Genomic DNA, 13,191 nt, shown 5'->3' on the forward strand with positions numbered 1-13,191 from the left:
TTGTTTCATAGATGAGAAACTCAAATGACAGGCCTCATCATCTCCAAACAACACAGAGATGGGTCAGCAATTGCAGCTTTGACATCGTTGTCCTAGAACTCAGTCACAGCATGAGCTGCATGCAAGGTAGCTTTGTAGTCTCCCCGAATAAACCCATTATACTGTAATTTCTAGTGTAAACAACACATGACACATGAAGTCTTTCATGGCCTTTGCGTGTTCAGCTAAATTATTTATTCGCTGGTGCACTACAAAAGATTCAAGTTTCTATAATCGTTAGTAGTTTACTTTTACGAAATGTTCAATTCACATGAGCCACGTCAAGCTGCCTCCTTCTTCTTCGCTGCTTTATAGATATTGCCAGAAGACAAAGACGACTAATGTCATTTCAGACTCTGAATGCTCCTCATATGAAGATGATGCTCTCATCTGTTGACTCCTGTTAGCGTGATCAGGAGGTTAGGCTTCAGAAAAAACAGCTAAAGACCGCGATGAAAACCAGGCTCGCACTTGAAATGCAGTGTAAAACAATCCTCTATTTAGTGCATGACAAAGAAATAGAAAAAAATAGAGCAGGGCATTCCCTTATTTTGTTTTTTTGTGAAATTTCCTCATTTGTCCCCGTGTTGTGTCTCTGTTTCTCTGTCCCATGTTTGTTTTATTCACTATAAGCCCTCTAGCCTCGCAGACAAACAAAGCCCCCGCCCTGCGGTACCGAATGTCACATCTGATATCGTGGTGCCAGAGGTGATGAAGCTAATTTAGTGGTCAGTCAGTGACATGGTTAACAAAAAAGCCCTTATTGGTCCTGGAGCACTGGGAGCTCTGCTCTGCTCTGCACTGCTCTGTTTTGCATTGTGAAAGACCACGAGTTGTTGCCACAGGGCACTAATGCAACATACAGACTTGGGATGTTCGTCATGCTGTGGTGTGTAAATCTGGGTGTGGATGTTCAGTCCAAATGTTTAAATGAACTGAGTTATGTGCATTGAAACATTTAAATAACTTCTTTTTAGGCTTGTCACGATATACCAGTGAATTTTCACGATTCTCAATACTCATTCGATACCACGATAAAAATGAAAATACAAAACGCATGTACATGCTACTTTATTGAAAAACTATTTCACATCAAACCTTCAAGTATTTGCTTCAACAACTTCTCAAATTGCACAGAAGTTAAAGAGCAGGCAGTAACATAAAATTAAGAACGGTGTTTAAATGGTAAATATGGCTCAACACAAACAGAAAGTAATGTAGTCATCACTGTGTCCTTCAAGTAGTTAAACAAGAGAGCTGTTGTTCTCCCTAATGAACTTTTAGGGTCTTTTCACACATACTGGTGCGACCGAGGGTAGACCATTTTTCAGCTCGTATAGTTTACGTTCACACACGTTTGTTTTCACTCTGGTCCAAACGCCGCTCCACGTTTCCATGATGACTGACTGGAAAAAGAGGCCGGGTACGTCATGTTTACATGACTCAATCAAACTTGTGGCGTACACCAGGCCAGACGGACTGCACCAGAGTTCGACTGTAGCCCCTTCAGACTCACGCGTCCGTGCTGCCCCTCATTCGACTCAAAAGTTGTATATCCGTTATTCACGGTACTGAGGAAAAAGCAGGTACCGACGTATTTTTTTGCGTATTGACATCAAGTTGGTAGCGAAGTATCGGTTCTCATGACAACCCTTCTTTTAATAATCCGATGTAAACAGTCATTCTTGTTTCCAGCTATGTTTTACTGATGGCTTGTGGATCGTTAGTTGATCACTTCATAGAAGCTTTATGGTCTAATATTGTAATATTGCTTTTCTTGGCTTGATATTTAATATATGGGCCGTTGGATGACAATGAATTCAATTAATTCAAATCATTCTTGTTCATGAACAGTAATTATTTACAGCTTTACACCTGTGTCTGTTCTAACACCCAAAAGACGTCCTGCTAATCTATTTACTGCCAGAAACTTGAAGTACATCCATTATTACACTGTTTTTACAGCGGGAGATGGGGGGGTTGGTGGGACAAACTTGTCTTACCCATTGAGTCCCTCTCTTACATCCCGAAAACGTATGGCATCGTTTACAGCTAGATCAGCCAGCCCAAATGAAGTGCTCTTGATTTTCTTTCACATATAATTATGCATTCAGTTTCTATTTAAACCGAGGTGTGATGGTGATATGGCATTTTGAAGGGGCTGTGAATTCAGTGAGGATGTGCAAGCATAGGGCCAAACCCCCAGGGTCCCCTCTCCTGCACGCCTGGGGGGGTTCTCTCCTTCACACAGCCTGCTCCGTCACTCACTGAGCTGGTTTCTGAGGGATCACACAGCTGTCTTAAATGCAGCTCTGTCTTTGCATACTTTACCCACACGGTTTTTGTCTTTCCTTACACAGTCAGCAATTTGTCAGTATACCTTGTTTATTCTCAGTGATTGACAGTATGAATTGGTTTCACTAAGGAATAAAGGGGGGGGGGGACTAAAAAAGAGAGAGGGGTAGTGTGTGGCTGGTGGTCTTTTTTGCGACTGTTACCATGGCTGTCTCACTCTTCTTTTATCATTGAAATTGGAGTTTATCTTTTACAAGCTTGAGTGGAATGTTTTTGTTTTTCAAGTGATTATTAGCATCCTCCTTGGCTGCCGTCTCGGGCTGATGAAATGAGCACATCAAACGGCGCTGTGCACTAACGAAGCGGTGCGGGCTGGCTGGCTGGCTGGCTCCTGCCTTTTGCTGTAAGGCACCTGCTGAAGTGACAGGCTGGCAACAAAGGGTCCCTTTGCCACAAGAGAGTCGTCAGTGCCGGTGCGGAGCGGGCAGGACAATAGAGCAAGAGAGGTGGCCTGGGCTTTCAGCCACGTGCCAGCTTGTGTCGACAAAACACAGGAGCAACAGAGCACGGACGGAGGGGAAGGGGATGGGGATGGAGGGGAGAGGGGAGGAGAGTGGCTGACACCTGCATGTGCTTGAGTTCCTTTCTCATTGGTGGTGGACGTCTTTACTATACATAGCGGCTGAGGATGCAAAACGAAAATTTGAGATACAAATGTGCAGGTGTGCATGTACAGATGAAGACAGAGGAGAGTCCATGGTTGTTAATGGGATTAGTGGTTCATGGAAGGTCAGATGATGTGTTTATTTTTTATTTTCCAAGGGGCTGCAGTAGGTGAAATGTACACGCACCAGAGCAGAGCACTGTGCTAGTTTGTTTAGGTTATGGGGGGAATAAATCAATTTAGGCCTCACATGAAGCCCATCCTATTTGTGCTGCGCTATTTACTTCTGGAGTGAAATAATCATTAGCCTATAAAAATGTGTGTGAAAGTGAAAAATGTAAAGAAGCGCTATAAATAGTTGGCAAGCAGCATTATGGATCACTGGCCTTGTAGAGTCCCAATGGACCTCATGGTTTTCTTTGTCTTAATTCCCTTTTTTCTTATCATTTTGTTCTCTTGCATTTGCTAGAGAGGCTGAAGCATACACACACACACATATATATGTAAATACACAGCAGAATCATCACAGAATTAATTCATTAACCTGTTCCTTGGTGGTGTGAACTCTGTTATACCAAACCAAAGTCACAAACACATCAATGCACATCCCTTACTTCTGAGTTGCAATAAACCAACTGGGCTGCTACATCAACCGGTTTAAGTTAGTTGTAGAGGCAACATGTCAGCGTCTGTTTGCCAGTTTGTAACAAGTAAATGCAATTAAAACAGCCAGATGTTGATGTCATTTTGTTTTTCAGTGCATATCTTAATTAGAGTTATTCAATAACCAATTTCAGGAAAGCCGTATCACGAAATGTTTGCTTATCTTCTGTTAATAAACCACAACAGTAGCTTCAGTGTTATTAGAGCTTTTGTACAACATTGACATCTGCATTGGCCTCACATCCTTTTTTTTTTTTTTTCTGTAGTTGGAAAAGCCTAAAAAGCTGCATTTAGTTTGATCAGATGCATTGATTTGTACATTACGCTTCCAACATACTGAGAAAACTAGACATGTACATACTTTGTGCAGTCAGTCAGAAGGCACCCGGTCATTAATCCAGCCATGTTCTGCCTGTTGAATAATGGATCCTGTTTGATGTCCCTGTTGTTGTTTGGGGCGTCTATCTTGACTATTTGAGATTCTGTAATATTCTCATGGCGACTTGCTCCCTGATTAACTTTGTGCTTTTGTAGCCAGATTTGTGGAGACGGGAAAAGTCTAAATGGTCTGACTCTGTAGTGTGTTTGGCTGGCTTTGCAAAGCCTATTTTCAAAGCTTTCTCCTTTATCTTCATGTTGTGTTTTTTTTTCTCTTTTAGATTTAGAGACAATAAAGTTTCCTCTCTTCATTTCCTATTCCATCAAGTCTTGTACCGTCTTACTCAAAGTCCTCAAAGACTGGCTCACATGCTGAGGTGTAATTGGTCCTCTCCCACTCTCAGCCTCTCTCTCGGCTCTTGGTCCAACGAACGCGAGTGCTCGCACATTTGGGCTAATGATTTTGAATAGTGATTAAAATGAATTGGAGAGTGCGCCCGCTTCTGTAGTATCCAGACCCCTCCATCATTAGTGGATCTCTTTCTCTCTCTTCCGCTTTTTCTGTTTCTGTATCATCAGTGTTAGTCAAGCAGGGGTTTGTAGACGAGGCCTGGGGTGGGCTTTCATGAACACAGACTCAAAGATTTCTCCACTTCTTGTAATCATGGACACCACTCTTCTAGCACTTTTTACTGTCATCTTCTGGCTTCTCAAAGGTGCCTTTGATTCCCTCACATCCTACACCCAGGCCGGATAGTGTCACATTATATTTTTCCTCTCTCCTTTTTAAGTACCCCCCCCCACACCCCCCACTCCTCACCCCCTTCCTTGCCCTTCTCTTTTCTCTCTTCCTCAGACCCTGGCTCATCAAGCGTGCGTTCATATTTATTGTCCTCGATCGGGAGCTGATTTAGCACTCTTCTTTTTGGGACCGCTTAATTCCAGGACCCATCCCCTTTACTTCCCCCCTCCCTCCCACTTTGCCTTGATCCACCTTTTTTATAATCGTCTCCCGCTCTTTGTTTTTCCCTCTTCTCCTGTTTTAAATGAATAATGCAGAAGGGAGGAAATGGGGATTAAAGAGGAGCTAAAGCCAGTGCCAACTTCTGTGGTGCACAGCTCCACACCGTCTCTCACATGACCAGGAGCACATCAGGGCTAACAAGCTTCTTTTTTTCCTCTCTCCTGGCATTTTTTCTCAGTTCTGCATCTGTCTTACTCTGTCCTACCTCATCCCTGCTGTGCCCTACTCCCACTCAGTTTTTGCCCCAGTTGACTGAAGATATGCTCTTTCATATCCAAGTTAGATGACTTGTTGTCCACCGTGTTTGCGAAAATCCAACTTGTGCATAGTGTATTGATAGGTTGAACACTGTGAATGGCTTTTTCCAGGTGAATGCTTCAGTTTAATAGTATGTCTTGAAGAGAAGTCAAATTCTAACAACCAACTCCAATTTAATCCAATTAAATCCACTTTTAATTGATTAATAATTCAATCACTCTGGGAGATGTCACCAACTTTATGAATGTACAATACTAATGTGTGTCACAGCAAAAAAAATGATTTTAGGAGAGTAAAGTCAGGCTTCATGGAGATGCTGCTCAAGCAGGAGAAACAACATTTATAAGTTTGATGTGTGCTGAAAGTGTAAGAAGAAAGAAAGCTGAAAAATTGCTGAATAGTCTTGTTTTTCTTTCCTCCTCCTGCTCTGCCTCACTCTGTTTCTGCCTTCCTTCGTGTATCATATAATTACCTACGTGTGATTGGGCCTGCTGTGAGGATGTCGGGCTGGAGTCTCACATTAGATGGAGCGCAGTGAGAAAATATTGTTTGTTTACACTGAGTGGTTGGTGGTCTGGATGGGAGAGTTTTTTTTCTTCTTCTTTTTCCTCAACAGAAAAACAACCATCAGTTTGTCTGAGAGAAAAATGGGGTTCTTGGTAGCTCACTCACTCGATGTGCTGTCGATCTCCACAATTTTTTATCCGCAAAATTAATTCTGTATTCATACTTGCTGAACTAACTGTAATGGAAGAGTGGTTATAGATCATTTGTTCAACTTTTTAACAAAGCAATATGATGAGTCTAAGATCTTCACTTCACAGCTGTGAGATCACTGAAACATCTAGATCTAGTCTAATCTGAGACTTTAAATGTATACTTTATAATTTTAGGTACACACACTATCTTCATATTCTGTGTTCCCATATTTTTTTTAGGTTTATTTGCAGCTGTCCTACACCAAAGCTCCACACAAGCATCTATGAATAGTTAGGGGATTTAGCTTTTAGCTGCTGCTGCCCCTGTTGCTGCCAAAATCTGCAGCCAGCCAGCCAACCAGCCACCGTTTCTCGTCCTCATGACAGAAATACAGGCTGACTGGTACCTTAAGTTTCCACTGCTGTTTGTGCCAAGCAAATGTTTTGGAAGTCAAAAATTCCCTCCTGTGTTGACGACAGGACCTTTTGTTGGGCAGAAACAATGGGAGAAACAGTGATGTGGGAGTTGCAGCGAGAGTCATTCAGGGAGATTTAGAGTTAATTTGATGAAAGTTTTAGTTTTCATGTGTTTGTTGGATTGTTCCACTCACTAGGACAAGGCTTTGCTTTTTGTTTGGTTGCACATTACTTGAACTGTGTGGAAATGGGAGCCTCGATAGTGTGACTTTGCCCCGTTTACTCCACTTGATTGAGTTAGCTTCGTTAGCGGTGCCATTTGTTGGTGTGCGTTAATCTAACATGGCAGTCTTAATTGATCTCGTTAATGTGGGACGTGGGAGGCGAAAGAACGTCGGGGACCTCAGATGCCTCCTGGTTATTTTGACACGTAGACAGTCAGAAACAATAGAGGGTTAGGGAGAGGAGTGAGGGTGCCAGCCCCGATGTAACAAAACACACGGCTGAAGTGCAAAGAATCACAACAAGAGACAGGAGGGCTGGCTGGCTGGCTGGCTGGCTGGCTGGCTGGGGAACTTGTAAGTCCCCTGTGACACCAAAATCTAAATACCACAACACCCAGTCAGTCAGCCTCTTTCTAATAAGCCCCACTTTTACCTGGTATTTAGTTCCTTGTAACCAGGATGTTTCCAGATTATCTTAATAGGCCCTAAATATTAAAGTTGAAGTTCATATTTATTTATTCATGAGGGATACAGTTTTACCCATTTTATAAATAAACCTTAAAGAGACCCTGAGAAGTTTGCTTTTGGTTATAAAAGAGTCTCATATTAATGTGGATGAATCTATGTTGCCCACAGTTGTTTATGTGTCCATTTTCGTTAAATACATTGTTTTGTCTTTATAGTTAGTTTGATGTTATTATTTAGTGGTTGACTCGCTCAGCATTTCCTGGTTTCCTGGTTTCCCGGACGCTGCCCGGCGGGTCATGGGAATAACGCCGCAGCCGCCATTTTTGGTTAATGAAAACATTCTTGGCAAATGCTTTTGCTTTTGTCTGTCTTGCGCCGGTCCAAGAATTTCACTGTGCGCGCGGAGGCTCATGGGAAATGTAGTGTGAAAACACTTACGCTTTCCGAAACTCCTCGTAGTCCCTTTAAATATGAAGACAAATATTTGGCCGTCAGGTTACAGTTCATCACTAGTGTTCTGTAATGCTCTCTGTTTGTGTTGCTCAGTCAGAGACAACCTGTGTAGATATGCGCGATAACTATTGGTACAGATAATTGTCGGCAAGTACATAATGACATTTCTAGAACCAATTCTTATCAGCTGACATTTCCTTGGTTTTGCAGATTTTCAGTCCGTTTGCCCCCTGAGTTGATTTGAAACAATAGTAAATGTTAATTTTTGGAGAGTCATAATAACTGTTCTTGTTTTTGTTGTGATGACAGTAGTGATATTGGTTATAGGCAGAGGCAAACTATAAATTATAGTTTATATATAATAATATAATTATAATAATGTTTAATCATCTTTACTCACTCGCCTCTCTTTACCTCAGTTGTGTAAACTATTAAAATGTTATTGACATCGGTTATGAGAAGCGGTAAGTTATCTGTATTGGTGGAAAAAGGAGTTATCGTGCATCCCTAGTAGATATGTATGTAAGTAAGGAGAACTGTTTTTTGTGATACTACTACTCACTTTTAATGCGTTATGTACATTATGTCGGTAGCACTCTGAGGGACACTAAAGGTAGCTTGAAATATCCTTACATTGGTGCTGTCATGGAAATGGTCAAAAAGTCATCATCATGAGTGGCAGTGTTACAGTTAAGCCCTGAAAGTCATGGGTTTTTAATTATTTGTCTTTGTTTAAAAAGTCAAGAATGAGGAGTAAAAGATTCTGGGTGGGATATTTAACTGTGTTTTTCTAGTTTGCCTCTTTTGCCTCCAGTGGTGGATGCTTTTAAATCCTCATTATTTTGTAGACTCCCTTTTTTTTTTAAATATCTGAATTGATTTAAACTTGTGTGAAACAAGCTTTTAATGTAAATTTCAGGAAATAATATTCCCAATATAGTCAGTGCAATCCCTGGAGAACTAGTGTTGTGCAAACACTTATTTTCATGATCTTCAAAGCTCACACGAAGGCCAGTGAACCCCCTGAAAGAAAAGCTGAACTAATCTAAAATAAACAATCACAGTATCGTTACAATACTTGCTTGCTCATGCGCACACATTGTATGTCATCTTACATACACATGAAAGCCCACACGCACACACGTACTTACAGCACCATTTATTTATCTATTTACCGCGGGTGTCTAATTAGCATTATTAACCTTAGGTGAATGGAGGCTCCTTTAGTGCAGCTCTCCTTGTACCAGGGGATTTTTAATTGGCCTGGGAGGTTTGAGGTGACAGAAACAAGACACTGTCTGTTCCTGACACACATATATGACACACCGACTGGCCTCCTTCAGTCTGGTGGAAAAAACGTGTGAATGTCCCACTGTGTATTGTGTCCTTTTACCCTTGTATGGAACTTAAATGTGTATTTCTCAATTTCTACATGCATGTACAGTGCTCTTGTAATTAGAAACATCACATGTAGGCAACAGATAGTAGCAGAATCGGTAAATCCCTTAACCAGAATCTGAATTGGCTAAATCAGCCATATGTTATGTTAGTAGTCCTTGGTCATTTCTCTCCCTCCTCCTGACTGAGTTTAAATAAGCAAGCTCTGGACTTTTTTTCCCTACCTCTGTCGATAGCTTCAGCTTGTTATTGCTTCACACAGCGTTAGCTATTTCCATTTTCTCCGCAGGCACCTACTGCGTGCGCAGGTGCATACGGCTGCATGTGCGTACACACACACACACACACACACACACACACACACACACACACACACACACACACACACACACACACACACACACACACACACACACACACACACACACACACACACACACACACACACACACACACACTCACACGTACACACACGCTCGCCCAAACATCACAGCAGATTCATGCACGCACATTTCTTTAACTTAATTTTGTATACATGAAAACAGTGTAGCTCGCATACAGTATGTATTTGCTTGCGTGTGGCATAGTTGCTGTTATGCATGCATTGTATCATGTGTAAATTATGGGTAAGTTGGTGTTAATTGTTGGATCATGTAACCACCTGATGTGAATTACAGTATGCACTGGAAAGGATCCTGGAGCATCTGTCAGAGTCTGAGCTCTTCCCACATATATGAGCTGAGAGGAGACTCTAAAATCATAAGCTAATTGCATGTGTGAAAATAATTTTTGCATCATACTTTTTTTTTTTTCTCTCCAAAGATTTGTGTGAATTATTCATTCAGGTAACATTTCATATTATGGCACTGTCTGTTTTAAGTGCGGTGATAAGCCAAGCAACTGCTGGTGGAGATTCTTATGCAATTAGCTTGCTTCTAGGCTACATGCCAGAACATGCAATTATACAGCACCATGGCATACACTCATACCCAACACACTCACCTCTGTGTGGCCTATATTTTCTCAGTAAACAGAAAATGAAGTAGAACGGCTTAAATGCCGGTATAACCAGTAATTCCCAGGAAAGGCTCCTTGGAGAAATGCCAAGGAAATACAGAGCGGCATTATCTCTGCTTTGTTCAGATTAATATCGCTGCCTGCCATAGCTGTGCCATGCTGCAACTTGAGAAAGGACCCAGACAAAGAGTGTCAAATCCACAGGCGTTAACACGAGATCCAGTTCAGCTGTAACTGGACACTGCAGCAGCAACCAGCTCTCAGTAGTTTGGTGCTGAACAACAAACAACAAACATTTGGCCAGTTGACTGAGGTCATTATTTTCTGCTCTAATGTGTTACAGTATGAATGTTCTTTTTAGTTTGAGGGTTTTGTCTGATGGTCAGCGTTGAGTCGGCTAACCAGAAGTTCGATTTTTTTTTTGTCTTCTTGTTTCTTAGAGGTGTGAAGGATCAAGCTCCTGACACCATGGATATGGACACGCAGCCACAAGGACAGCAAGCAGCTGTGCCAGTGTTTCAACCCCAGGTAAACACACACACACATGAACAGAAGCCAAACTGCAGACTAACTAAAATGCCATACAAAGTAAGGTAATTAAAATTTGTCAGCTGCTGGATATCTTGTCATACCTTTGATACTGAGGTAAATCTCAATATTCAAGATGCAGTCAGCTTAATGTCTATAAATAGTTTCTGAATGTAATGTAAATGTACATAATCATCGTGATATATAGAAGAAAAAAACCCCAGAAAATGCTGTGATAAAAGATTTTACCCGTGATCACACCTAGTGTTGTGTGCTTCCTGTCAAAGTATAATAATAAAGATGGTTGGGGTTACAGGTTGTTTCCCTGTAGATAATTGACAAGAGGGGGTATTCAATAATAAATGACGACATATCCCTTTATCCATTCATTGTTACCATACATTCTGATAAATAAATATTCTGTATGCCCCCCCCCCCCCCCCCCCCCCCCCCCCCCCCGCATCAGTCGAGAGATGTGCGTTTCAGTCCAAACATCCTTCACACCGCTGTGGCCTGCGTGTGAGATAGACAGCGGTGGATGAATGTTGAGTTGTTTCTATTGATCAGAGCTCTGGAGGCTGGCAGAGCCCGGCCTCCCCGCATGCTTCTCCTGGTTCAATACAACTCAGGTTTGCTCCGTGCAGATCTGGTCATTGTTGGATTTTAATACCGCCCTCCAACATCAGGCCCATTGATTTCTCTCCAGAAGGATGTTTTTGCCTCCATAACTATTGAATAAACTTTAAACAAAGAGGATCATCCATATGCCCCAGAGTAAAAATTTTTTCTCCTTTTTTTTTTTTTTTTTGAGAAAGAAACAACACTAAAAATAGGCCTATACTCTCAGTTGTTGTTTTTCTTGCGTTTGCAAGGGCACTGCAACATTAACACTGGAATTGCCAAGGGGGTTAATTTATTCTAAGATTTGTAATTGCAAAATTAAGGATAATTGGGTTGCACACAGAGAAAGTCAGATAAAAGCTCTAATGATTAATTTGACTTAGGCAGCGCACCCCCACGCGTACACACACACACACACACACACACACACACACACACACACACACACACACACACACACACACACACACACACACACACACTGGATCTTCTGCTGATCTCCCAACAGTTGATTATGTGTTATTGTTCGGGCTTAATGATTTCTCTCTCTCTGTTTTTCAATCTATTTCTAGCAGTTTACATCAGCGCTAATTCCAGTCCTACTTTTTTGTGTTGAGGATATTGGAAGCGCAGTGAACTTTCTCTGTGGCATCATCATGTTTTTTATTTTCTTTCTTTTTCTCCACTCTCACAGAGCACGTCTGAACTGATTTCACATTTAGTGAGAGATGGAGACAGAGAGTCAGTTAGTATATGTAGATGGCTGTCTAGCCTGCATCCAGATGGGTGTCTTTCAACAAGTCCTCTATCTGTTTCACACTTTCCCAAGGTTCAGTCTGCTTGGCAGCACAGGGGGGAAAAAATCCCACCAGCCTCCTCCTGAAGAAATCTGAATTGTATATGTGATGAAGGATATTCTGTATCGCTTGCAATATCATTTCTCTTGGTTCCCGGAGGTATGATGCATATGCATTAGGTAAACGAGATGAGCTGGTAAGATGTGCATTTTTAATGGCGCATTTGCTCTTTGAGTGAGTGGGAGGGTTGGCGAGGAGGAGGCCCCCTCAGATCGGATTTTGATCGTCACTGCAGAGTTTGACAGACACGGATCTGTCTGCGAGCGCTGAGACAAGGCGGCGCGGTAGCGGAGCAGATTGAGAGGAGAGGAGCGAGAAGCACCTTTGGGGTGAATCCTGCTGGTTTGACTGCCTGGCTGCCTCAGTGGCTGACTGGCTGAGGATGAATATTGCATGGTGCCGTGCTCAAGGGGGCTGGTGACTGGTGAGGGTGGGAGAGAGCCCCCCTCCTCCCTCCTCCTCCCTCCTTCCCCCCACTTCTTACCAGTTGCTGTTTCTGCCTCTCTGTGTATCTCTCCCTGTCGCTCTTGGAGGCTACTGCCACAATAATATGACTAATTTTGTAAACATCGTTTACGTATGAAAACGATTTATGTCCACAGAGTTGTGGGGTTGTTGTGGTGGAGATCCTTATCCGTACTAAAGCATTTGAACAATAAGAGCAGAAATCTCTTCTTCGTTCTGTTTTGGTCAGAAACACCTGATTATAGGGCTGGGTATCGCTACGAATCGATTCAAATCCGATTCACCAGATCCCGATTCGATTCAATATCGATTAATTTACAGTAAAATACCAATTTCGCATGGTTATTAAAGAGATTTTCACAGAACTAATGCTAATTGTACAAAGATCGGACCGTATGACTTTTGCTTTTACCGCGCTATACCGTCATGCATGCACGCTTGTCTGTGTGTGTGAACGACAATAACGGAGAAAGAACGCTATGTGGAGATGAATGAACGAAACGGTATTGCGTTGGTCGAGCCAAAAGTAAAAAAATCTATTTGTGGCGGACATAATTTATTCGTGGTGGGCCGCCACAAATAAATTATTGTATGGGAAACACTGCATACACTCGGAAACACTGCATACACTCATAAACACTGCATACACTCATAAACACAGCTTCGTGCATGGTGTGATCAAGTGTTACACTGTTTCCTCTGTCAGTTGCAAGATGATTAAGTA

General features: G+C 42.1%; 1 protein-coding gene across 1 annotated transcript in view; it reads left to right on the forward strand.

Moving 5' to 3' along the window:
• The window catches only part of nek7 (NIMA-related kinase 7), a 58,355-nt gene that overhangs the window by 11,512 nt on the left and 33,652 nt on the right, over nucleotides 1–13,191 (forward strand). The window contains exon 2 of the mRNA XM_083969936.1: nucleotides 10,437–10,524. Within this exon, the coding sequence (XP_083826062.1) occupies nucleotides 10,465–10,524 (60 nt within the window). The 5' untranslated portion in view covers nucleotides 10,437–10,464. The remainder of the gene's footprint in view (nucleotides 1–10,436; nucleotides 10,525–13,191) is intronic.

Source organism: Trachurus trachurus (assembly GCF_905171665.1).
Source record: "Trachurus trachurus genome assembly, chromosome: 4".
Lineage (NCBI taxonomy): Eukaryota > Metazoa > Chordata > Actinopteri > Carangiformes > Carangidae > Trachurus > Trachurus trachurus.